Raw genomic sequence first — 25557 nt, 5'->3', positions numbered from 1 at the left:
TGTACAACAAGGGCTATGTACAATTACAGACTGGAGCTATTTACAATTGCACGCGGGGCATTTTAGGGCATGCACCCCACCGACGTTATAATATGTTTGACTGGCAAGACAGAATTTTCGTAATCTCTGCATTTTTTTAGTTATAAGGATTGCTGGACTATAGGATACCACAGATATTCAAATATAAATGCAAGTAGGCAGGGGTGCATCTAGTAAACCTTGCATGGATAGTGAGAGACTGGCATGAAAATGTTAAAGGAAAATTTAAGGGGAAAAACATGAAAACACTCAAACAGATGTACAGATATAGTTTGTTTATCCCATATTTATTGCTTAAGTTTAATTCTGACCATTTGATCCCGCCAACAAATGAATATGTCTAGTGCTGGCTACCTGTCTCTTACTCCCACTGTACATTTCTAGTTCACTCTTCTAGCCTACATTATTGAGTTAAAAAAATCTCTCTCTCACACACACACACACACACTGAAATTTTTAACTCTTAATTTGGTATACAGTAGTGTCAGTGCATGTGAACGCTTGCTATAATGGAGGTATCCAGCCAGGTTTTAGACAGTGCCATGTGCGTGTGTAGGGGGAATTGGATTTAATGTGTACACACATACACACACTATATTGCCAAAAGTATTGGGACCCTCCTCTAAATCATTGAGTTCAGATGTTCCAATCACTTCCATAGCCACAGCTTCCGTGTATAAAATCAAGCACCTAGGCATGCACACTGCTTCTACAAACATTTGTGAAAGAATGAGTCGCTCTCAGGAGCTCAGTGAATTCAAGCATGGTACCGTGATAGGATGCCACCTAAGCAATAAGTCCATTCGTGAAATTTTCTAGCTACTAAATATTGCACGGTCAACAGTGGGGTTATAATAAAGTGGAAGCAATTGGGAACAACAATAACTCATCCACGTAAAATCACAGAATGGGTAAAACACATGTTGAGATGCACAATATGCAGAAGTCACCAACTGTCTGTAGAGTCAATAGCTACAGACCTCCAAACTTTGTGTGGCCTTCAGATTAGCTCAAGAACAGTATGTGGAGAACTTCATGGAATGGGTTTCCATGGCTGAGGAGCTGCATGCAAGCCTTACATCACCAAGTGCAAGTCAAAGCGTCGGATGCAGTGGTGTAAAGCAGTGTTTCCCAATCCAGTCCTTGGAGAACCCCAGCCAGTCCATGTTTTTGGTTCCTCCCAGCTCCCAGTGCACCTGTACCAGGTATTTGGTGTTCCTGATTGACTGGGAGCTGGGAGGGAACAAAAACGTGGACTGTGTGGGGTTGCCCCAGGACTGTGTTGGGATACACTGGTGTAAAGCACGCCACCAACGGACTCTAGAACAGTGGAGACGTGTTCTCTGTGTCGAATCATGCTTCTCTGTCTGACAATCTGAAGGAAGAGTCTGGGTTTGGCAGTTGCCAGGAGAACAGTACTTGCCTCACTGTATTGTGCCAAGTGAAAGTTTAGTGGAGGAGGGATTTTGGTGTGGGGTTGTTTTGCAGGGGTTGGGCTTCGCCCCTTAGTTCTAGTGAAAGAAACTCTTAATGCTGCTGCATTCAAAGCGATTTTGGACAATTTCATGTTCCCAACGTTGTAGGAACAGTTTGGGGATGGCCCCTTCCTGTTCCAACATAACTGTGCACTAGTGCACAAAGCAAGGTCCATAAGGACATGGATGAGCGAGTCTGGTGTGAAGGAACTTGACTGGCCTGCAGAACCCTGACCTCAACCCAACAGAGTGGAGACTGCGAGCCAGGTCTTCTTATCCTACATCAATGCCTGACCTTACAAATGCTCTCCTGGTAGAATGATAAAAAATTCCCATAAACACACTCCTAAATCTTGTGGACAGCCTTCCTAGAAAAGTTTAAGCTGTTATATCTGTAAAAGGTGGGTCAACTCCATATAAATATATATATATATATATATATATATATATATATATATATATATGTGTGTGTGTGTGTGTGTGTGTGTGTGTATATATATATATATAGTACTCATTCTTTATTTTCATGACCATTGGTAGATTCTCACTGAAGGCATCAAAACTATGACTGAACACATGTGGAGTTATGTACTTAACAAAAAAAGGCAAAATAACTGAAAACATGTTTTATATTCTAGTTTCTTCAAAATAGCCACCCTTTGCTCTGATTACTGCTTTGCACACTCTTGGGCATTCTCTCGATGAGCTTCAAGATGTAGTCACTTGAAATGGTTTTCACTTCACAGGTGTGCCTTATCAGGGTTAATTACTGGTATTTCTTGCTTTATCAATGGGGTTGGGACCATCAGTTGTGTTGTACAGAGGTCAGGTTACTACACAGCCGACAGCCCTATTGGACAACTGTTAAAATTCATATTATGGCAAGAACCAATCAGCTAACTAAAGAAAAACGAGTGGCCATCATTACTTTAAGAAATGAAGGTCAGTCAGTCCGGAAAATTGCAAAAACTTTAATTGTGTCCCCAAGTGGAGTCGCAAAAACCATCAAGCGCTACAACGAAACTGGCACACATGAGGACCAACCAAGAGTAACCTCTTGGTTAGATAAAAACTCTTGGAAGACCAAGAGTAACCTCTGCTTCTGAAGACAAGTTCATCCGAGTCACCAGCCTCAGAAATCGCAAGTTATCAGCAGCTCAGATCAGAGACCAGATAAATGCCACACAGAGTTCTAGCAGCAAACCCATCTCTAGAAGAACTGTCTAGGAGACTGCGCGAATCAGGCCTTCATGGTCAAATAGCTGCCAGGAAACCACTGCTAAGGAGAGGCAACAAGCAGAAGAGATTTGTTTGGGCCAAGAAACACAAGGAATGGACATTAGACCAATGGAAATCTGTGCTTTGGTCTGATGAGTCCAAATTTGAGATCTTTGGTTCCAACCGCCGTGTCTTTCTGAGATGCAGAAAAGGTGAACGGATGGATTCCACATGCCTGGTTCCCACTGTGAAGCATGGAGGAGGAGGTGTGATGGTGTGGGGGTGTTTTGCTGGTGACACTGTTGGGGATTTATTCAAAATTGAAGGCACACTGAACCAGCATGGCTACCACAGAATCCTGCAGCGACATGCCATCCCATCCGGTTTGCGTTTAGTTGGACGATCATTTATTGTTCAACAGGACAATGACCCCAAACACACCACCAGGCTGTGTAAGGGCTATTTGACCAAGAAGGAGAGTGATGGAGTGCTACGGAAGATGACCTGGCCTCCATAGTCACCAGACCTGAACCCAATCGAGATGGTTTGGGGTGAGCTGGACCGCAGAGTGAAGGCAAAGGGGCCAACAAGTGCTAAACACCTCTGGGAACTCCTTCAAGACTGTTGGAAAACCATTTCAGGTGGCTACCTCTTGAAGCTCATCGAGAGAATGCCAAGAGTGTGCAAAGCAGTAATCAGAGCAAAGGGTGACTATTTTTAAGAAACTAGAATATAAAACATGTTTTCAGTTATTTCGCCTTTTTTTGTTAAGTACATAACTCCACATGTGTTCAGTGATAGTTTTGATGCCTTCAGTGAGAATCTACCAATGTAAATGGTCATGAAAATAAAGAAAACACATTGAATGAGAAGGTGTGTCCAAACTTTTGGCCTGTACTGTATACACACATACATACACACACATCTAAACACACACCATATTGGCAATAGTATTGGGACACCTGCCTTTACACATGAACCATCCCATTCTTAATACATAGGCTTTAATATGGAGTTGACCACCCTTTATATATATATATATATATATATATATATATATATATATATAGAGGATGCAGAGAAACAACATACTGTAATTTACTAATTCGTAATTGATTCATGTAAACTATGTTTACATAATAAGAACATAATTTTTTATCGCTACCTGTCTCACTGACAGGTTTGCAGCTAAAGGACAATAAGGGGACAGGAGACTAAAGTGGAATAGACCATCATTTATTGAAGGGTAAACCGACACAGTACTCTGAGCTCAGGAGATTATGTTTGACATGCTTTAAGTCTGGAAAACTCTTCTGAAATTTAATTATTAATTATGCTGAGTTTCATTTATATAATAATTACCTCACTTAAAACTGGGGTGGCAGCCGTGCCACCTTGTAGATCCGCCACTGCAGGTAAGGACCGTAAGCAGAATAAGCAGGCCATTTCCCTCTTTGGGATGTAGATGTGAATACATTAACCATCAAACACTGGTGTGAAACCCAAGGATTTTAGTTCTTACGGTGTGAAAACAATTGAGGAGACGATGCAAAATATTTTCAAGTCCATTGAAAAGAATTACACATGGCACTCTGGTAAAAGAGTAAAAAACTGTTCTAACCACTTTTCTCCCAAAACTTGAAAATGAGACAAGCAACTCAGTGTCAAAATCTGATGGTGACTAACAGGTGATTATCATCTTTGTCGAGGAAGTGTTACATTAAGAGCAAGATAACAAAAAAATATGAATTGCATTTCAGTTTAACCTTTTTCTTGTACTGGATGCAAATATATCAGTGTATGCAAACATTTATACAGTCTGCAACATTTATAAATCATAATGAAATCTTTTGTAACAAAACGATGATCAGAATCACCCTTCTCCAGCCCCGTCAGCAAGTTTAGCGCTGGTTGTTTGACCATATATTGTTTGTTCATGATGTTACATTTTTCTAATGTCTAAAACTTTATACAGTAAGTGCTCTGCTTGCTGCTGCCATGTGTGTGGGGGGGCTACAGTTTGATATTATTGTTTATCCTGATTTTTTTATTAAAATGTTACATTTGTAATTTATATGGTGCCCAGGCCTATAGGACTTGTAACCAAATAATGTCATGTTTTGAAATAGGCCACAAAATAAGATTGTAACATTATGTAATAACTTCATATGAGATGGTTATATTTGAAGAATGGCAAATCCAGAGGGATTTTATAGAGAGCTACTGTGTAACATGCAACAAAGCATTAATTCATTTAAGAATTTGGTGCTACTCTTTCCCAGACATCAATGGGACGAGTCCATCAGATCTGATGTGTGTGGGATTAGGAACAAGCACTTGTTGAAACTGGAAACCCGAGTGACTGAGCAAGAGTCTCCATGCTCAGCAATAAAGTCTGCCAGCTCTGGCATAATTATGTTGATTAACATAACACAAGTCTTAGGACCTGTAATACAGCAGAGGGCGTGGGTGCCCATTGATCTGTGTTATTCTGTGGTTTAGTCATGACAACTTGTGTATTTTAAACTATCTAAGCTCTCATTTTAAATGATTACTTCACACCTCTTCACTAGCAGATTGAAAATACTAGAGGTGGACAGCACACTTTGAGCTCAATTAGATTGTAATATAATCTAAGTTCAGTAAATTAAATGAAAAACTGTCCTAAGATAAATCTAATGGAAAGACAAGCGAAATGAAACCCATGTTAAAAGATCAATTCATCTTTCATTACTACTGCAGTAGGTGAGACTGGAGCCTTGTCCAGGAAGCACAGAACAGTCAGTACTATGGACAGGACACCAGTCTATCTTGGGCCACAGTTACTACACTTAACTGCATGCTTGTTAACTGTGCGAGTAAAGCCGGTACCAATCAGAAAAACAGGCCGAGAACATGAAAACCACGGGCACCCAACAGAAACAGAGAGAGAGAGAGAGAGAGAGAGAGAACAGTAGAAATATACTATAGTTTATGATTTTTCACAACTAGAACAGCAATAAATATTACAGTTTTTCTAAATTGCTTTGGCACATTTCTCAAGACTAAGAGCATTTCTCAAAACATTTCATATATATAGCACAACACTATGGTTTAAATGTAAAAGCCTGTAACTTACCCAAAATGGTTAATTCATAGCTCAAAAGCAAATAACACTAATGAGTTAGTCAGTGCCACCATACTGAAAAGTAAAATCAGCATCGTTTTAACCCTGAGAGTCAAAATGCTTAGATATATGGCCAGTATGTCAGTGTAAGTCTGCTCCTGAACTCCACAATTCTGAATGACAGTTGGTTCCCGCTTTCTCATTGTCACTGACTGATCATTCTTCCTTAACAAACTTATTAATATCAAAGACACCCGTTTCAACGTTGCTAAGCTCCATATTACAGTGTGTACAGTTCACTGTTGAAAGAAAGCACTTGCAAGATTTTTACAGATCTCAAGACACTGTACAGTAGCAAACAAAAAAGCCACACGACACTGTATAAATGAAAAATAGCAAAAAGGCAATAAAGCAACAACACAAAACCATTTACATATATGTACTAAAACATTTGGAAGTTTGTGTGAAGCAATGAGAAATGATGTTTTGCTGTTCAGAAGTAACATTATGGTGTGGGTATTACACTTGTTGATTTGAAATGTTCCAAAGCAACCAAGAAAAGCTGTAAAATGATAGATCTGACAGATCTCCAACTGATTTTTATCAGTGAAAACTGAAAGAGAAACAAAGTTTATCAAGAACAGATGGCCTCACATAATCCTTCCATGATGTTATGTTGCTATTCTTAGTGAAAAAATCTCTCTTTAAAGAGCAGGCATAGTAACATGGCCATAATTTGTCATCCTACAGCACATAATCACCACATTATAGTAGCGTATGTCTGACGGCATGTGATCTTGTTTTCCCCATTAACCTGTCTACTATTTTTAAGCATTATAACTAACACAAAATAAAAATATATATATATTAAAAAACATCTTCCCAGATTTTGGATTTTTTTGTAATATAAAACAGATGTTGAGGTATAGTCAGTTTTGATATTTAACCTTATATTACGTTTCTGGTTTCAGACTCTGTTATCTTGTCATTTAAGGATTCTGGGCCTGTTCTGGGATTTTGGTGTGAAGGACAATTGGTGAGTATGACAGTCTCTTCTCTTTCTTTTCACACTGCTTGTCAAGATAAAAGAGCTTCATGTTTGTAACTGCATACAAGATGCTATTAAAGAGTTCACTCTTTGTAGTTTTTTATCGATATTTATTTATCTAAGGGTTAATTGATCTGTGACCACGTTGCTAAACACCAACCAGCTGATGGGTCTGAGAGAGGAATAGAGTTCATCTCATTCTCTCGCTCTTGCCCACATCACTGTCCACTATAAATATCAGTTTGTCTGTGGTAGGTATTCATGTTCAGCTGTGATGATTTTCCTCGTCCATGTCTGTTCTACTGCGAAAGTTCTCATTTCTGGACAGATTCCATTCATACCCGGGTCTCAGTGACTGGCATCCAAATGTTGCAGCAGCACGGATGGTTTCACACATTCGCTTTCCAAGACACGCATGGTTTCGCTCAAAGTGAAGTCATGCTTCAGCTTTCCTCGCGATGTTTTTATGATTCCCCTTCTGTCTGGAAGCTGTAGTTTCCTGTTTTATACTTTGGGTCCCTTACGGGGGGTCAGTTGTCAAGTCACCCTCTTACCCATTATTATTTTTCCCACTATTAGCTGTGATATTAGAAATCATTAAAAATGATCTGTTAACCCAAACAAAATTATTAAAAGTACCTCCCTTTATAGGTACATAGCTCCGCTGGCAAGGGTAAGATGAGCAGTTGCCCTGGGCAACACCTTCCGCAGGGCCTTTGATTTATCAAAACATCTTTGAGCACCTGGCTCTCAAAAGGTCTCTGCATGGCCCTGCCCTCCACGTACAGCGTACATATTGATCCCTACTGTATTTCATTTTTAGCGCATGGTTCGGTGGGCTTGGCTGTGGACTCACCAGGCTGTGGAGGTTTGCTGGGCTGACAGCGTGGGGCTCTGGGCTTCCCCTCTCAGGCCAAGCTTGGAGCGTGTGGCCTGAGCCTGGGCCTGGTCCTCCCGCTGGGTGGGGCTGCTCCACTGGCGCCTGGCCTGCTTCAGCCAGCGGCCGCCCAGCCCCCACTTCTCCAGGTAGACTCGGCACAGCTCGTAGTTCATGGCTGAATAGTAGAGGAAGTCCAGGGCCAGCAGGATCATGACAAAGAAGCCGTAGACCCAGACTCCGATGAGGGCGCTGTAGTTACTGCACAGACAAGCAGGCAGAGGATAATCAAGGCGTTGACATGACCTCACTGTCCTTCATACTTTTCCAGGAAAATGATGAAAGCCTCCTGATGACAATTTATCTATGCAATACAGGGTAAACATCCTATTAAAACTGATTTATATTAATGTCAGTACATACGTACTGTCCAGTACAGCAATGGAGAAATTAATAAAATTATGAAAAGCAAGAATGTAGATGAAAGATTGCAGAAACTCAAAAATGGTTCAAATGAGTTCAAAAATTGACTTATACTGGACTGTTGATATGGTAATCATATTTCATTGTTTTTCTGTGCTCTTAGGAATTGTACTAATGGTCTCCTGATTATATAATATTTCTCAGAGCAATATCAAAAGCTTAATCTATATACTCAATAGACCCTTAATAAACCCTTATCCATCCACCCATCCATCCATTTTCTGAAACCGCTTGTCCTAGTCAGGTTTGTCGAAGGTCCACGTCCTACAATAAGACTCATTTTAGGGGAATATCCATCTAAAGGATTAAGGTTAATCGCAGAAAATGTTCAGCTTTTTGTAAAAATGTTCATCTTTTAATATGAAATTAAGGCATGGTTTTAATCTACTGTGGCTAAATAACAAACAATTGCAGTAACAACTGAAAAAGCATAATGATCCTTAAAAGCCCTTTACCTGGATGTGGTGAAAACTTAAAAAGCAGCCAGTGGTTTTAGCAGGAAAGGAGAGATTCTCAGCTCAAATTGGTTTCTGAGCCTGTGCAATCAACCAAAGTATAAAGAAAACCCACAATCCCCACAGAAAAACAGTGGAGAAAAACAGACTGACTGAGCGTATCGTGGCCTTGAAGCAGTAAAACTGATTAAGTATCAATTCAAGCATCGACTCTTGTTTACATTTAAGTCAAAGGTTATATATGTCTATATTTGACATATAAAATGTAGCTTAGAAAAAACATTCTGGGCTGATCACCCCTGTTGTATCAGAATAGGCGCATCTCCAGTGTACGGCTGAATGGGCTGGGAAAGGCATCCTCAGGCGAACTGCCAGGAAGCCACATGTCTTCACAAAAAGGGAGGCAGAGCCCTGGTCAGTGTTCCACATCAGTGGCGAATGGCCTTTTAAAATCCTGCAGAACAGAGCACTTTGTTCCTGCTGCTTATTTGTTTTGTAGCCAGTAGTACTTACATGTATAATAGAGATATCATAAAGACACACAGTTATTTAAATATAAAAGACCTCACTTTGTTTGCCCCTCCCCTCTTTAAATTGAATAACTGATGGGTAAAAAACATCCATCTTGTGAGGAGGGCAGTATGATCACTTCCCCCAAATTGCTGCCTTATTTTGTGTTTGCTGCAACACAAGCAAATGTTTCACAGCTTCTGCTGATCATTTTCTAGCTGTACTGCTACTATTATGACTGCATGAATATTCTAAACTTTTACAAACTTTCTATTGATCCAATAAGTCCACTGCAAATACTGTAAATGTGATCTATTATAGGTTTGTTTATTTTGTTGATTTAGTGAACACTCATCATTTGCACTCTCCATTCCGGCTGTAGACCATCATGTATAAAGGGTACATTCTGAACTTATTCAGGGCCTCAGGGTGGCATCAGTGACAATTACAGAGACGGACTGAAGCCTCATTAGCAACGGATGGCCAGCAGATCATTGTGAGCATGAAATCAGAGCTGGCATGGGGTTGGTGACATCAGGACAAGCTGTGCATTAAACATATCCCCCATATTCAGCCACCCTTCCAATTCAACTTGATCTTAATTTTCTAATTTTTCTCCTAGCCCAGATCACTTTTAAAAGGCTGTATGGCTGTGCTGGACAGAGAAGAGGAGTATTGCATTCTGTGTAATACTTTCCTTGATATTTTTTTTGACTGGTACAGTTTGTTATTGTTTATTATGTATTGTTTCTGTCTGTTAATAATAAAATGTATTTTTACTGGGTTAATGTGTGTATTATGTTTCTGGAAACCTGCAGTTTCCATCCATCCATCCATCTTATCAATCTATCTCAGATTTAATATCTTCACCAGAAGCGTCTGTATACCCCTTTGCCTCAGCATTTTGACTGGCACATCACACCACTTCTACTGGTCCTGGCACCTTCTCGCGTGTCTCTCAAGTGCCCACTGGCTGCCCGTCCTCAGTCAGCAGTACAGTAGGAACAGCCTTTCACCAACTTAAGACTCTTTGATCACTATTTGTACACGTACACATCAAAAGGCAAAGTGAGCTCTCCATGTTCATTTCAGCTGGAAAAAGAGTTGATTTGAACGGTATTGTGTGGAGGCCAGGAGTCTGAAGCATGATGTGCCTTTGAAGGAGCTCTGGGGAATGAAAAGTTAATGCTTTGAAGACACGGGTGTTTATACATGTGTGTGTGCTGTGTGAGAGACCAGGAGTGGGAAGGAGAGAATGAGTTAATGGGAAGCAGTGAGCTTTTTGTTTTTCCAGTATGTCTTTGGCATGAACAAAGGGAGAATGGCTCGGAAATGTAGATGATCACCGAATCCGGCTCTCCATCTGCTTTTTTTTTTTTTTTTTTCCTGGTGCACACTTTGCAGCACTTTATTCTTAAAAACTGTAAGAACAAGCAGTACTCATGCTCTCTGTCACCCAGAAATAGCCCTCTTATTTCCAGACAAAGGGCTGCACTTTTGCTGTGTGTGTACATACTTCCTTCTCTATGGTGCTCTCAGAATGGTCCAAGGCATGTTGAGGAAACAGTAACTTGACAAGACAGGTGGACCAACTAAAGCTGCTTCACTGAGCTTTGCTACTATTCATAGCAGACAGTGTGATTCACTTCAGTTTATTCTGCTGCCTCCCTCTCCTCATACCGACGTGTGCATCACCAAGAACAGTCATAAACAAACGCTCACTGTTTCCACTGCATTATGCAGTCGAGAATTAACTTCTATTTACCTTTTCCCCTAAACACTTATCTACTACAGTTTCTCAGTCATCCTGAAGCCAGGACAGTAGACAGAGTATCACCTGGACAGGATGCCAGTCCATCGCAGGGCATGAGTATGCACAGTAATTCAGAGACACTAATTCACCTAAATACAGTACTATGCAAAAATCTTAGGCAAGGAAAGGAAATGATTTTTAAATGATCTTCATGTTGGTATGAAACTATGACATTATGCCTGTCAAAATGAGTCAGCTTAGCCATTTCAGAACCTCTCCTATATTCACTAGAGTATTTTCCCGTACCATTCAGAACACCAATGCATTTTTTGATTCAACCACTACCCTACCTTATTGATCTATTTAATATCTCACTTAATCATTTGACTAATTAAATTAATTCATTCATTGAGCTGGTGTTGAAATTTAATGAATATGTGGAATGGTTGGGGTGTCGCTGAGAAGAGGTTTGGGAACAAGATATCCAACAAGATATCAGTGACTATTCAGAGAACAGAACAAATTTTGGTTCATTTTGATTTTGGTGCTATTACTGTACTTTGCATGTATTCTAATGTTAAATTATGTTTATTTTCTGAGCAAATATACACTGACTACCAAGATAGACAGCTTTAAATATTTTCTTTGACTAAGTCGTTTGCACAGTACTGTATTTGTGTGCTGTGAGGGGAAACCAGAGTATTGAGAAGAAACCCAAACACAGGATAACAGGAAAATGCCATAGACATAGCTTTGGAAGGGAGTGAACCACAAACTACCCTCTGAGCCACTGTGCTGCCCCCTATTGTTATTATAAATATATTACATCATATTTTACATATGACCAAAAACAATAATCGTAGCAATAAAAATACTAAATATGGTGTTTCTTATCCTGATTTTCAGCCTATTAATATGCTTTAAATAATGTGGCATACTAAGTTGCCATCATAAATGAGGACTGTAAAGCGCAGAACTTACTTGTGAGAGAAGCCATCAGGGTGCAATGTCATGTTGACCTGCATGACGTGCTGAAACTCTGTCTCATTGCAGCAGTACTTAAATGCTGTGTTATTGTGGTGGCAACAGAACATATAAGTCTTGTTGTCGGACAGGCGGGGGCAGTGGAAACCAAAGTGGTAGCGCCCCTTGTGGTCAGAGTAAGGTTCACACACCCGGAAGTGTGCTGAGTAGGCTGTGAGGAACAAATGGATTAAGACGGAAGTTGTTAGAGACATCAAACAGATCACATAACTTACAGAAAGCACTGACACAGCTAAATAATATCCTGAGTATGATATTAAAGAAATATATGGAAAAGTCCAAGAACATTATTCTTCATATCAAAACTGAAATATTTAAATCCAGCACAATAATTAAAAACTCAACATATTTCATATCTATTTCTCTAGTTAATCAAACTTGATGTCTTAAAGAATAATGTCCAATCAAAACCTGAAAGCAAAACAAGCTGCCAAGGCTAAGCAAAGGCCACTGAAGAGCCGTTGAAATCTGCTGAGATTCTCCTCAGCCAGAATATCACAGCATTTAAGCTGCAAGTCCAGTCCCTCCCCCACCTGATTGCAGTGTTCACATGGTTACACACTTGGCATAGTCATCTGGGAAGTGGAGGCCGAAGAAGGTCAGCCTGCAGGCCTGCCCTCAGCCTGGCACGAACAGACCCATCTCACCTGTTTTGCACTAGCTTATGTTTGGCTGCCATATTGCCGTTGCTTCTTGGCCCTTAGAATGACCCAATTCCATCCAAATTACCATACAAATATTATCAAACGTGAATAATATTTTTCAAACACAAATTGCACAAACTGTAGCAAAGAAGCTAATGGTAGTTAATGAAACCCAGCTGTTTTTATTTGGATGATTTTTATTCAAGAAAAATAAACTGGACCATCTTCAGGTTTGGGAATCTGAAGCAGCTCAGTTCAGCAGAAAATAGAAAATAGTTTTGTGAGCTGCTGTGTTTCCCTTTGCACTTCTGAGAGCCAATGAAGATGTTTTGGTCATTGCTGTGCTTTTCCTGCCTATAACTGTGCATCCTACTTTTTGTTGTATAAAAACCCTGTCCGACCCAGATTGCAGACGTCCCACAACCTTGTACAACTGCCTTAGACATCACTGAATGCATAATCTTAAGAAACAATAACTGAAAACTCTGTATGCTCTGTAACTGAAACTGATGCTTTCAGCCCATCATTACAACTTAACACCACTGCATTAGTTTAAAAACAGTTTATGCTGCACCTATGTAATTATCAAGATATTTAAACTACATTTTTCTTCAAAGAATCGCTTATAAACATTTAACATAATTCATGAAAAGAAATTTTATCTTGGCCAAAAAACTTGGAGGCTTTGATTTGTGGAATGTCACATGATCCAAAAACATACATTTTGCAAAATGAAAGCTGAACAGGAAAGTATCATTTTACCTGTCAGTGAATTAGTTTGGAAACCTTTCATGCTCCTGCCTGTTTCATGTCTTACCACTGTGCCTCAGATAACAAAGTATTTTAAACACCACAAAGTTTCCTTACTGTGTGCAAACAGTGTAATAACAGATCAAGGAAATGGCAGAGGGAGACATGCTCTGTAATCCAATTGTCTTGTGATGGCAAACAGAAAATTGCACCATTAAGGATGAAAGAATTTCTATCCGGATGTTTATAAAATTGAATTTGATTCCTGTTTTCCTCATGAGCGACAGATGGACCCAGTCTAGTTAAATTACGGGGAGGGATTATCTTTTGTTTGTCTTGTCCGTCACAGTGGGATGTCTTTTCTACCAGCCTTCTTTGTGAGACTAAGTAAACAAGTTCACTTACACTACTACAAAGAAAAAGAAAAAAACAGAACAAAGAAAAGTTACACGGTGGTAAAAATAAAGCTGATGCATAATTGGGGAAGTTAATAGAAATGACAGTAATGTATGCAGAGATATCATTAGGCTGCTGCAATTGATTTGCAAATTTCTGTTAGGTTAAGATACATATTCACTACATTGTATTTGATTTAAGACACTAAATTCCTTACCCTGTTACCTGATATATAAAATGCCCTCAGGTACAGAAAATAGCATTTTATTCTTCATGTGCCCTTTTACCTCTGTTATTTTTCTATAATATACAGCAGATCTAGTTCTTTTCACCTTAATATTTCCTCTAAGCTATAGAAGTTTAATGCATTAAAATACCCTGCCGATCTTGTGCAGGATAAGCGGTTGGAAGACAGAGGGTTGGATATAAAATATGTGAAACCCCATAATTCATCATGTGTTTAAAAATGCTCAATGAAAAGGCAGTATGGTAAACTGGATAGTGACTTATTTTTTTTTCTGGAGATGCAATCAATGTGCAATTCGTAGGAGGCTGACTTCATTTCCGTAAGCAAAATAAATAAATAAAAAAGATGCTGTGAAAATAGTCTTTAATGGTCATTTATCAAAATGAGGTTGTCAGTGTTTTGTGTCTCCACATTGAGACTATATGCAGTGGGGTTTCCAGAAATTCTCCCCATCCTCTCATCTTCCAAGTAACAATGAACGAACCTGATGAGTCTATATTCACCCAATTAGGTCAACTGTGTGATCTTTCCGGAAACCAACCAAAAAAAGCCATCAGCCTGCAAGCGGCGCAAAGCGGAGATGCTCATTTGCATGTAGGTCTAATAGAAGAAGGCTATTTGCATACAGATGAGTGCAGGCTGGGATTTAGTGAGGCAAAGTATTGGTCTGCTTTTGGACATCTGAACCTATGAGGAAGCCAGTCTAAGGAATGGATCTCTGGTATGTGTCTGAGCAAATACCGAAGTGGCAAGCAGGAAGAAATGGATATACATAAAAGTGAACAGGCAAATAGTGACACATTCTATAACTATTGAAGATATTTCCCCAATGTAGCTTTATAAATTCATGGATTCTTTGAGCAAGAGATCAATGTGGAACTTGATATAATCCATCCATCAATGTCCAGGATGGGGCAGGGCAAGGGATACCCTTAATGATAAGCTAGTACCTTATAGGGTACCCACTCACAATCTGCAGGCAAACTCACTGGACCACGAACAGAAACCGAAATGGACAAAGGAATACTAGTCATAGGAAGTGAACCCACAGTTAACCACTAAAGCTCCACTATATTGCTTCAGATATCTGGAGGGTTAACAGTGAAGCAAGAAATCATATTAGAGCACCAACCAAAAAACTCCCCCATTATTGCCATTCTTGTGGAACCACAATTCCAGACAGCTGAAAGCTGTTTCTACCGGTATCCAGCCCTTTCGCGAAAAGATGATAAAAATGTTTCACAAATATTTCCTCTGACTCATGCTAATCTAAAAAAAGCACACAATTGTCTAAAATGTAAAAACAAGTCAGAAAGGTCTGAATGAAAAGAAATTAGATTTGACAGATCAGAAGCGAGGGTTGGATAGACAGAGTCTCCGGTTAACAAGCCGGTGCCAGGGCAGGAGGCGGAGGAGTGAGGAGCACAGCCGAGAGGAGGTTCAGTGTGAACCTCCTGTTTACATTCATTCCCCTTTAGAGTGCTGGCTTACTGTTTACCTGAACCATTTGGGTTAAATACCTCACTCTGGGGTACCGCACAAACAAACAGACAATCACAATCAACCAATTGTTTGGAAAACAAAAGACACCATGGACAAAGTATCTGATAAAAAAATATATATTTAAAATAAATGTATAAATGTTATGAGTACATGTATCTAATTGCTATGCTGCCTATCATCTAATGCAATTCAAATTCATTCATAAAGCCTTAATATTCATTCATAAAACTAACATATTTAAAATAGCTTCCATTAGACTATTATTCTATAAACATTAAACATTATATTTTGATTGCATCAATAGAACCCAGAGTAGTGATGATATTTCTAGGCTAATTACAAAAGGCAATTGCTTGTCTAAATTAGTGTAAATGTTTACTCACGCACACCTGGATATTTTAGGCCTAATAATGACGATATTGAGATAGCTGAGTTAACATCATTATGAATAGCAGTCTTTAAATTACTAGTAAATCAATTTTGCTGGCTGGATTTTATCTGTAAGTTAGGTTGTTTGTAAGCTGTTATTTCACAAACACTATTGGTGTGGTAAGCATCAAACAAGGATGAATTACATATATCATCATATTTAATGTTGAATTTGACAGTGAAACTCCTGCTAAGATAATATAACAGAGCTTCATAGTTATCTTCCTCATTTTCATCTTCTTCACACCCCTTTTCATAGTGAGCATTGCAGTGATTAATAGTTTAGTGATCCCCCACTCCAGTCAAGGACAACAATGTGGATGCAAAATTTGGTACACTTTGGTGTGTAGCCACAAAAATGAAGGCAATTCTATATTTTGTACTGGTACAGATAGCATTATTTAATCTTAAGCAGCTGGAAAAGTATTTGGAAAGGGCATCACTGTGACATCACAAGATACTTTTGCGAGTGTCCTATGATTTCAATGAAGAACTCACACCATCCATTCCTTAGAACATCATTTTAGTGTAAAATTCAAGCCCAGGGTAAAATGCATGCTAAATCCATCATATATTATGTTTACAACTCAAGAGTTACACTTTCATATCCAATAAGCTATTTGAAATGTATTTTAATTGACTTCACAATATTATATTATGACGTTCCATTTTTAACCAGAAAAGGCAAATCGTTTGTTCCCTAGTACATATGGTTTTACTTCTAAATTGAAATGCCTGCTGAAACCAAAAACTTGGCACGCTGTTTTAGCTATTTGAAATGTATTTTGAACCAATGTGACAACCGACAATTCTATTCTTATTGTTCCATGATTTAAATGAAACAGTCAAATCATATGTTCCCTGGTACGTGATTTTAGCTTAATATTAAACTAGCTTAAATATAAACCCTGAAGTTAATCAGTGGATGAGCAGAGCACAAGACCTTGTACTATATTCAAAACCTGAAGTATGATCCTGTTCATTAATCAGCAAATTATGGTTTCCTATACTAGTCTTAAATCAAGTAATTTTGCTTTAGGCAGGATGAAGAGCCTTTCCATGTGTGTAATTATGCAGAAACTCCCCCCCCATATCTCCCGAGGAGTGCCTCTGTAATTATACCCCCACACAGGCCAATGAGATCTGACACCTGTTCAGTCATTAAACATGTTCATTTTGAAGTTAATAATGAAAACCTGGGAAACAGCATTCAGAAGTACTCACTAAACAAACAATCAACAGGCAGTGCTTCATTTGTGCAGCAGCTATTGCCAGGAACTGTGGCTCAGAGCAGTCTGCACTCTGGCCCCTCACACACTACACCAAATATATCCATCCATCCATTTTCCAAACCGCTTATCCTACTGGGTCACGGGGGGTCCGGAGCCTATCCCGGAAGCAATGGGCATGAGGCAGGGAACAACCCAGGATGGTGGGCCAGCCCATCGCAGAGGACACTCACACACCATTCACTGACACACCATTCACTCACACATGCACTCCTACGGGCAATTTAGCAAGTCCAATCAGCTTCAGCATGTTTTTGGACTGTGGGGGGAAATCGGAGTACCCGGAGGAAACCCCATGATGACATGGGAAGAACATGCAAACTCCACACACACACACATGTGACCCAGGCGGAGACTCGAACCTGGGACCCAGAGGTGTGAGGCAACAATGCCAACCAATGCACCACCATGCTGCCCCACACCAAATATAGTTAAACTTAAAATTCATTTAAGTTAAACTTTGGAATGAATGCAAATTGAAATAAAGGACTGTATATTTATAAAAAAAATTAAAAATTTGACCCCCCCCCCCCCCGGAGCTTATCGTGGTGGAGGGGTTTGCGTGTTCCAATGATCCCAGGAGCTAAGTTGCTTGGGGCTTTATGGGGTTACCCAAGGCAAACAGATCCTGGGTGAGGAACCAGACGAAAAGACCCCTTATGACGAGTGAAAACACGGATCTACGTTTTCCCTCGCCCGGGCGCAGGTCACCGGGGCCCCCCCCCCCTCGATGCCAGACCTGGGGGTGGGGCTCGATGGCGAGTGCCTGGTGGCCAGGCCTGCACCCATGGGGCCTGGTCGGGCACAGCCTGAAGAAGGCACGTGGGTCCCCCCTCCAATGGGCTCACCACCTGTAGGAGGAGCCAAAGGGGTCGGGTGCAGTGCGATTTGGGCAGTAGCCGAAGGCAGGGACCTTGGCGGTCTGACTCTCGGCTGCAGAAGCTAGATCTAGGGACATGGAATGTCACCTCTCTGGTGGGGAAGGAGCCTGAGCTGGTGCGCGAGGTTGTGAGGTTCCGACTGAGTTTGGCTCACCTCGACGCTTGGCTTTGGCTCTGAAAACCAGTCTCCTCAAAGGGGGTTGGACCCTCTCCCACTCTGGAGTTGCTCAAGAGGAGAGATGCTGAGCAGGGATGGGCATGCTTATTGCCCCCTGGCTGGGTGCCTGTACATTGGGGTTTACCGTGGTGGACGAGAGGGTAGCCTCCCTTCGCCTTCAGGCGGGGGGACAGGTCATGACTGATGTTCGTGCTTATGAACCAAAAAACAGTTCAGAATACCTACCCTTTTTGCAGTCCTTGGAAGGGGTGTTGGAGAGCGCTCCTCCCGGGGATTCTCTTGTTCTTCGGCGGTTGCTGAGGCAAAAACGCCGGTATGGAAGGAGTTTGGCGAGGCCATGGAGAATGACTTCCGGATGGCTTCGAGAAGATTCTGGTCTACCATCCGGTGTCTCAGGGTGGGAAAGTGGTGCAACATCAACACTGTTTATGGTGGGGATGGTGCGCTCCTGACCTCAGCTCGGGACGTTGTGGGTCAGTGGAAGAAATACTTCGAAGACCTCCTCAATCCCACCGACACGCCTTCCAATGAGGAAGCAGAGTCTGGGGACTTGAGGGTGGACTCACCTATCTCTTAGGCAGAGGTCGCTGAGGTGGTTAAAAAGCTTCTCGGTGGCCGGGCCCCGGGGGTGGATGAGATGTTGCAGAGCTGTCTTGGTTGACACGCATTTGCAGCATTGTGTGGACATCGGGGGCAGTGCCTCTGGATTGGCAGACTGGGGTGGTGGTCCCCCTCTTCAAGAAGGGGGACTGGAGGGTGTGTTCCAACTATAGGTGGATCACACTATTCAGCCTCCCTGGTAAGGTCTATTCAGGGGTGCTGGAGAGGAAGGTCCGTCAGATAGTCGAACCTTGGATTCAGGAGGAGAAGTGTAGTTTTCGCCCTGGCCGAGGAACAGTGGACCAGCTCTATACTCTTGGCAGGGTCCTGGAGGGTGCGTGGGAGTGTGCCCAACCAGTCCACATGTGTTTTGTGGACTTGGAGACGTGAGGAGTGCTCCGGGAGTATGGGGTGCCGGGCTACCTTATAAGGGCTGTTCGGTCCCTGTACACCCGATGCCAGAGCTTGGTCCACATTGTCGGCAATAAGTCGGACTTGTTCCCAGTGAGGGCTGGACTCCGCCAGGGCTGCCCTTTGTCACCGATTCTGTTCATAACTTTTATGAACAGAATTTCTAGGCGCAGCCAGGGCCTTGAGGGTGTCTGGTTTGGTGACCTCAAGATTTTTTTTTTGCAGGTGATGTGGTTCTGTTGGCCTCATCAGACCGTGACCTTCAGCTCTCACTGGAGCAGTTCACAGCCAAGTGTGAAGTGGCTGGGATGAAGATCAGCACCTCCAAATCCAAGACCATGGTCCTCAGCTGGAAAAGGGTGGAGTGCTCTTTCTGGGTCGTGGAGGGGGTCCTTCCCCAAGTGAAGGAGTTTAAGTAAGGTCTTGTTCACAAGTGAGGGAAGGATGGAGCGGGAGATCGACAGGTGGATCAGTGCAGCGTCAGCAGTGATGTGGGCACTGCATCGGTCTGTCATGGTGAAGAAGGAGCTGAGCCAAAAAGCAAAGCTCTTGATTTACCAATCGATCTACGTTCCTACCCTTACCTATGGTGATTACCTATGGTAGTGACCGAAAGAACGATATCGCAAGTACAAGGGGCCAAAATGAGTTTTCTCCGCAGGGGGGCTGGGCTTTCCCTTAGACATAGGGTGATGAGCTCGGTCATTCGGGAGGGACTCAGAGTAGAGCCACTGCTCCTCCGCATCGAGAGGAGCCAGATGAGGTGGCTCGGGCATCTGCTTAGGATGCCTCCTGGACACCTCCCTGGTGAGGTGTTCCGGGCATGTCCCACTGGGAGGAGACCCCGGGGAAAACCCAGGACACGCTGGAGGGACTATGTCTCTTGGCTGGCCTGGGAACGCCTCGGGATTCCCCCAGAGGAGCTGGATGAAGTGGCCGGGGAGAGAGAAGTCTGGGTTTCCCTGCTGAGACTGCTGCCCCCACGAACTGACCTCGGATCCAGTGGAAGATAAGGGATAGATGGATTGAAAAAAAATTGACATACATCAGCCTAAACTAGTATGTTCACTTATTTGACTTTTGATTTGAAAAGGAAAAAACACATCCCAGACGTGCAGAAAAATCTAGTTTCTGGCCACTAAAATAGATGAGGTTGCTACAGCAAAATTATTAAAAGAAAATGTCAAAAAGTAGTACTTTTAAGTTTTTGGCAAAGAAACAAAACCATTGGACCCCAAATAGAGCAGAAATGAACCAGATAACCTGGTGGAAGAACATTCAGAGATAGTAAGGAGAGGCACACTGTCTGTGGGTGCTAATGCTAGTGAGAAAGGACCACGAAAAGAAATAGAAAAGTGCAATGCAGATGAAAAATTTGATGTAACTCACCGGTGTTCATAGAAAATATTGCATTAAGTAATTCACAGCACATTATCGTAAAAAACTGATTTGTGTGTGTGACACCATCATGATCTTTATGCACTCCAACACCTCAGAGTTTACAAATTAAGCACTGCCCATAGGTTTGATGATTTCAGTAGTGAAGACTCATAAACCCCCAAAGGTCTGTGCGAGCCTCTTACAACATCCCTCTACCTTCATGGTTCAGTAAGCATGGCTCTCTTCAAATTGTCTGAGGGCTTCTATAAGTGTGGGAAAGCCTCATTGATCCATAACATCTTCACAATAAATCCTCCAAGCTCCATTAATTCAAGAAGTCAGAGGGAATTGGTGTTCTACACTATGTGAAGGTGTGTGATATATATTATCTGTTCATTTTATTTATTTATTTATTTTATCTTTGCAGTAATCACAATACAGAGCACCGTTCCAGAAGACTATAACATTACCTAGCTTGTCTTGCCTCAATCCCACTGGTCTGCCACACCATGGTGATTGTGACTGATATTGTAGGTAGTTTTCAGGTTAGGTTCTCAGCAAGGAACTAAGGTTACTATAGTTAAGACAAAAACTGAGGAATGTCACTACATTGCTCTAGTTATTTCGAACTAACCGTAGGTAAATCAACGACGCAATCATAACATGCCTTAATTCTCAGTACTTTTAGTGGCAGTGGATGACAATTTGTTTTATAACTAAATCTGTCACTTTTTTGTTAAAGTTATTACCAAGATGTTCATTATCATGTCATGTCTACCATATACAAATACATAAAACAATACAATTTAGAAATTAAAGGGACGATTTTGCCATTGTACGCTAATTAGAAATGGAAAACTGATGTAACTTGTTAGTGTAGGAATATCAGAAACATTGTATTAGCAAGCTGTAAAAGCTATCAGTAAAGTACTGGGCCTTTCGCAAGCTGTAAAGGATATCACTGAAGTGCAGGGCCATAAGCCAAGTGTAAAAGATATCAGTAAAGTGCAGAGTCATTAGCATTCGGTAAAGGATATCACTGAAGTGCAGAACAGTTAGGACGGTGTAATGGATATCACTTAAATGCAGGGCTATTTAGTGGGCTATCAGTGAACTGGAGGACTATAAACAAAGTACAAAGGACATATGAAGGGCCAAGAAGCAAAGGCATACATTTTCACCCTTGGCTGACTTATAAACCAGTGTAAAATGTGTGATTAGTGATTAGTACCCAACAGGGGGCCACGTGGTGTCCCTGACTATATGCCCCTGCTTCCTTTGATAGGTCCCAGGTTCAACACATCCTAGGCTATGAGAGATGGATAGAATGACAGTAATTGACAATATTATTTCTTGGTGTTTAAAGCCTGGGAGTCCTGAATTCAGAGTGTGATGATGTCATAAAGAGGAAAGGATGCTGGTCAGCCTGCAGCATGTGATGGATGCTGGTTCTGTCAGTTATCGAGCCTCTTTGCTCACCTGTGGTCAACAGCAATAGCAAGGTGACTGCCAGGAGATCACAGGACAGCCAGCTTGGGGGGTGCATCTTCTCTCTCTCATGCAGAAGCAGAGGTAGAGGACCAAGTGGGCTTCAGCTGAGCAGCAGCACACTTCTGATGGTTCGTCTCATGGTCTACGATGTCCTGCCTGGAGGAGACGTCCAACTGATCATATTGCACATTTTGCGTCTGATTCTCTAGCAAAACAGCGTGTGTAGTGACAAAAGGGGTGAAAGATTTAAAATGTTGTCTTTGGCAATAGAGTAAGACCAGATTTTATATTCTCTACTGGTTTTAGTAGGATTATGACATGTTAATATGCTGGCTAAGCCTCTTAAATCACAGAAGGAATACTTACTGTTTGCTAGAGAGATTGTATCCATCTGGTCTTTAATACAGTTATCAATCATCTGATATTTTAGGAGCATTTCCACTTACAATCAAAGGGTTGAATAAGGTCAACAAAGCACGGAGAAAATTCCAAGATGAAAATACCCCTATGCTATCTCTTATAGGGAAGTGACTTAGAGACTTATTCAGGAACTGAAGTCTGAGCACACCTAACAGGGACATGAGTCACAGAGCCATGAAATAAATAGAGTATTTAGGTGACAGGCAGCTTCGCATCAGAAGCCGTGAAGCGCGCAGCCCGCGGCACGCGATGGAACGAGGTGTCCCAGCACCAGGGACTTTTCTCTCAGGTGGTTCCCTGCCCTGGGGCCTCGCTGAGAGCACGGGTGGCCTCAGAGCGCCTGAGTTCAGTTTCCTGAGGTAAGAAATACAGAGCATAGCTGGAGGTGGCTATCACAGTACCAGGCTTTCCATGTCTTAGTCCCAGTGGTCTGCTCGATATAATGTCATCTCCCTCGCCCTCCCCTGGGAGCTCAGAGGGGGTTATCGGCACACAAACCAGATGCTCTGGAAGAGAAGCAGCCCAGTGAAAGGCTTTGTGATGAAATGTGTAATAAAACAAACAATTTTCCGCTGCCCTTTCCTTCCATCCACATTAAATGGACTAGTCTTGGTAAGGCATTTTAAGACACAGTTCCAGAATGAAATGTTATTAACTGATTCTTTCCAGGATGTGGACGGTATGAAGTGTATTGTTTTAATCACCCTTATAGCTGTCTTTATTCTTACTTAAATGCAGTAGTATGGTTTAAATTAGAATTTCACCTAGAGGATAATTCATATAGGGTAAAATTGCCCTCTGCCTTTGATGATGAAGTATCCTGAATCTGTTGGCTGTTCTCAGTATGCTACTGAAGTCTAAACATAAAGGGAGGAAACTTTTTATAGGATGAATTCAGTCTTATTTTTAATGATTGGATAACAACAGATGGCTTCCAAAAATAAATGAAAAACGTCACAGTCATGCGTAACATAGCAGAGCACAGGAACCCCAGTGGTGGCTTCGCAAGTTGCAAGTTGACTTGTGTCACGACGGAAAGAACAGGTGCTCCAACCTTGTGCTAGCATTTCAGGTTGGTAAAGGTTGTGATTTGTTCATACTTTTGTTAGATGTTAGTATGTTACATTCACTACACACTACTGAGTCTTCTTCTATCAGTACTTTTGTATTTTTCACATTGTCTGCATGCATGTTGGATATTCTTTTAACTACTCAAACATAGGGTGACCAGATAATCCACGTGAGGGAGGACACATTGAGCTAGGACCGGATTTTTAAGATACCATTTTAATTAAAAGAACCTGAATCTCAGTCAAGCGCCGAGTTCTTGCTGCGTGCTGATTGGTCAGTCTCCTATAATCATGCATGTGCCACTAATGTTAATGTGTAACAGCTGGATGAGTTTTCCAATCAAACCAGTCAAAGCATAAGAAGACGTGAGCTATTTAGCTAAGCAGAGGTGCCTTTCAGTTTTAAAGTAGTTTGTAAAACCTGGAGTAGTTTGAAATGTCTTCCCTGACATGGATTATTTGGTCAGCCTACTCAAACATAGTATTATTGTGGATGACTATTACTTTGGGTCAATAGCAGACATATGGAGCTAGTGTTACAAACAGAAAAGGGTCATAGCCCTGCAGCTTGTGGTTTGTCTAGTGTATAGAGAAGATAATGAAAGGAAGAACACGAGTGAGAGGGTCCTTACCCTCAAATTTAATCCAAATTCAATTAAAAAAAAACCTATTACTTGTTTTGAGTGGATTTCCAAAGAATGATTTGCCAAATTTTATGTACAGGTGAAGTCAAGTCCTAAAATATGTGTAGCCAGGTAAACATTAGGCAACGTGCACCTTTAAGCTGTTTGGATGGCACGGTGTGTTTTGATTTGGTAATTCTTTCCATTTAAGTTTTCTGCCCTGTGGCGTTAGCGTTGGCACTTTAAGAGCAGAGAAGCGCCAGTATGCGTGAGTAACGTGGTATATCCGTAAGACATCATAAGCCAAATATTGGTCTTATCGCGGTATATTTGTAAGACCTGTTAGGAGCCAGGAAGTAGCGGTAGCGTGGCTGTATTAATGTGAATGCTTTTGTTTGATTTAGAGGGGAGATAGGCGACTGAGCGGGTTCCAGCTAGCGCTGGTTTCCGAGTGAGTTGATGTATTTCTTTTGAAATGCTTTCTTTTGAGTTAATGTAAAATGGTTGTAAAAATATGTTCTATTTGTGAATCTGTTTCCTGTTGAACTAGTGTGTGTTCCATTTAAGTAACTATGTAAGAGTAGTTTTATAAAATCATCGCGTCCGGCAGTTTGTAATGGGGTTGCAGAGCATGGGCTTGGGCGTATGGTTTGTGTTCTTGTTATGAAGTGTTCACTTATTTTGTGTTGTGTTTTATTTTCTTTATTAGGTACTGGCCACTACTGTTGTCTGTAGATTGAATTGTCAGTAGGAAGTCCTGAATTAAGTTTTCGTTTTTGTGTAATTATGTATGTATGTATGGCTACTATTGCAAAACCTCAAAATTATGCAAATTAATGCTGTTCTTTAACTAGTACAATCGGGGAATAAAGACTCACAAGAAAATTGAGATTCTCTTCTGTGTCTGGTCGTATCATTTATGATTAGTCCACATATAATAGTTGAGGAATCATTTCTAACAAAGGTCTATTTTAGATTGCATCAGTCAATATTAGCTAATATTTGCACCTTAACTCGCTAGGTAGTTTACAGTAGGTAGTTTCATTTTAATATGCAATGCCTTGCACTTACAAATTACTGGATGCCAGATGTGCACTGGCGAGTTCATCAGGTCAAAGCACAAAGTAACAGCAATTAATTAGCCTGTTAGTTATTGCATGACAGCAGTAGAGAAATGGAATACAGGATCTCTTTTACTGACTTCTGATTTAAGGTTATGAAGAACTGAAGTTTTGAC

General features: G+C 41.2%; 1 protein-coding gene across 1 annotated transcript in view; it reads right to left on the bottom strand.

Annotated features, from left to right (window-relative positions):
- Window positions 1-25557, bottom strand: part of LOC125739147 (protein shisa-like-1a) — a 44471-nt gene that overhangs the window by 5566 nt on the left and 13348 nt on the right. Inside the window, exons 2-4 of the mRNA XM_049008968.1 lie at window positions 22196-22363; window positions 11946-12159; window positions 7743-8024 (exon numbers count right to left, since the gene is read on the bottom strand). Of these exons, the coding sequence (XP_048864925.1) occupies window positions 7743-8024; window positions 11946-12159; window positions 22196-22262 (563 nt within the window). The 5' untranslated portion in view covers window positions 22263-22363. The remainder of the gene's footprint in view (window positions 1-7742; window positions 8025-11945; window positions 12160-22195; window positions 22364-25557) is intronic.

The sequence above is a fragment of the Brienomyrus brachyistius genome, chromosome 3 (assembly GCF_023856365.1).
Source record: "Brienomyrus brachyistius isolate T26 chromosome 3, BBRACH_0.4, whole genome shotgun sequence".
NCBI classification, from domain to species: domain Eukaryota; kingdom Metazoa; phylum Chordata; class Actinopteri; order Osteoglossiformes; family Mormyridae; genus Brienomyrus; species Brienomyrus brachyistius.
This window is presented reverse-complemented; position numbering and strand designations above follow the sequence as displayed.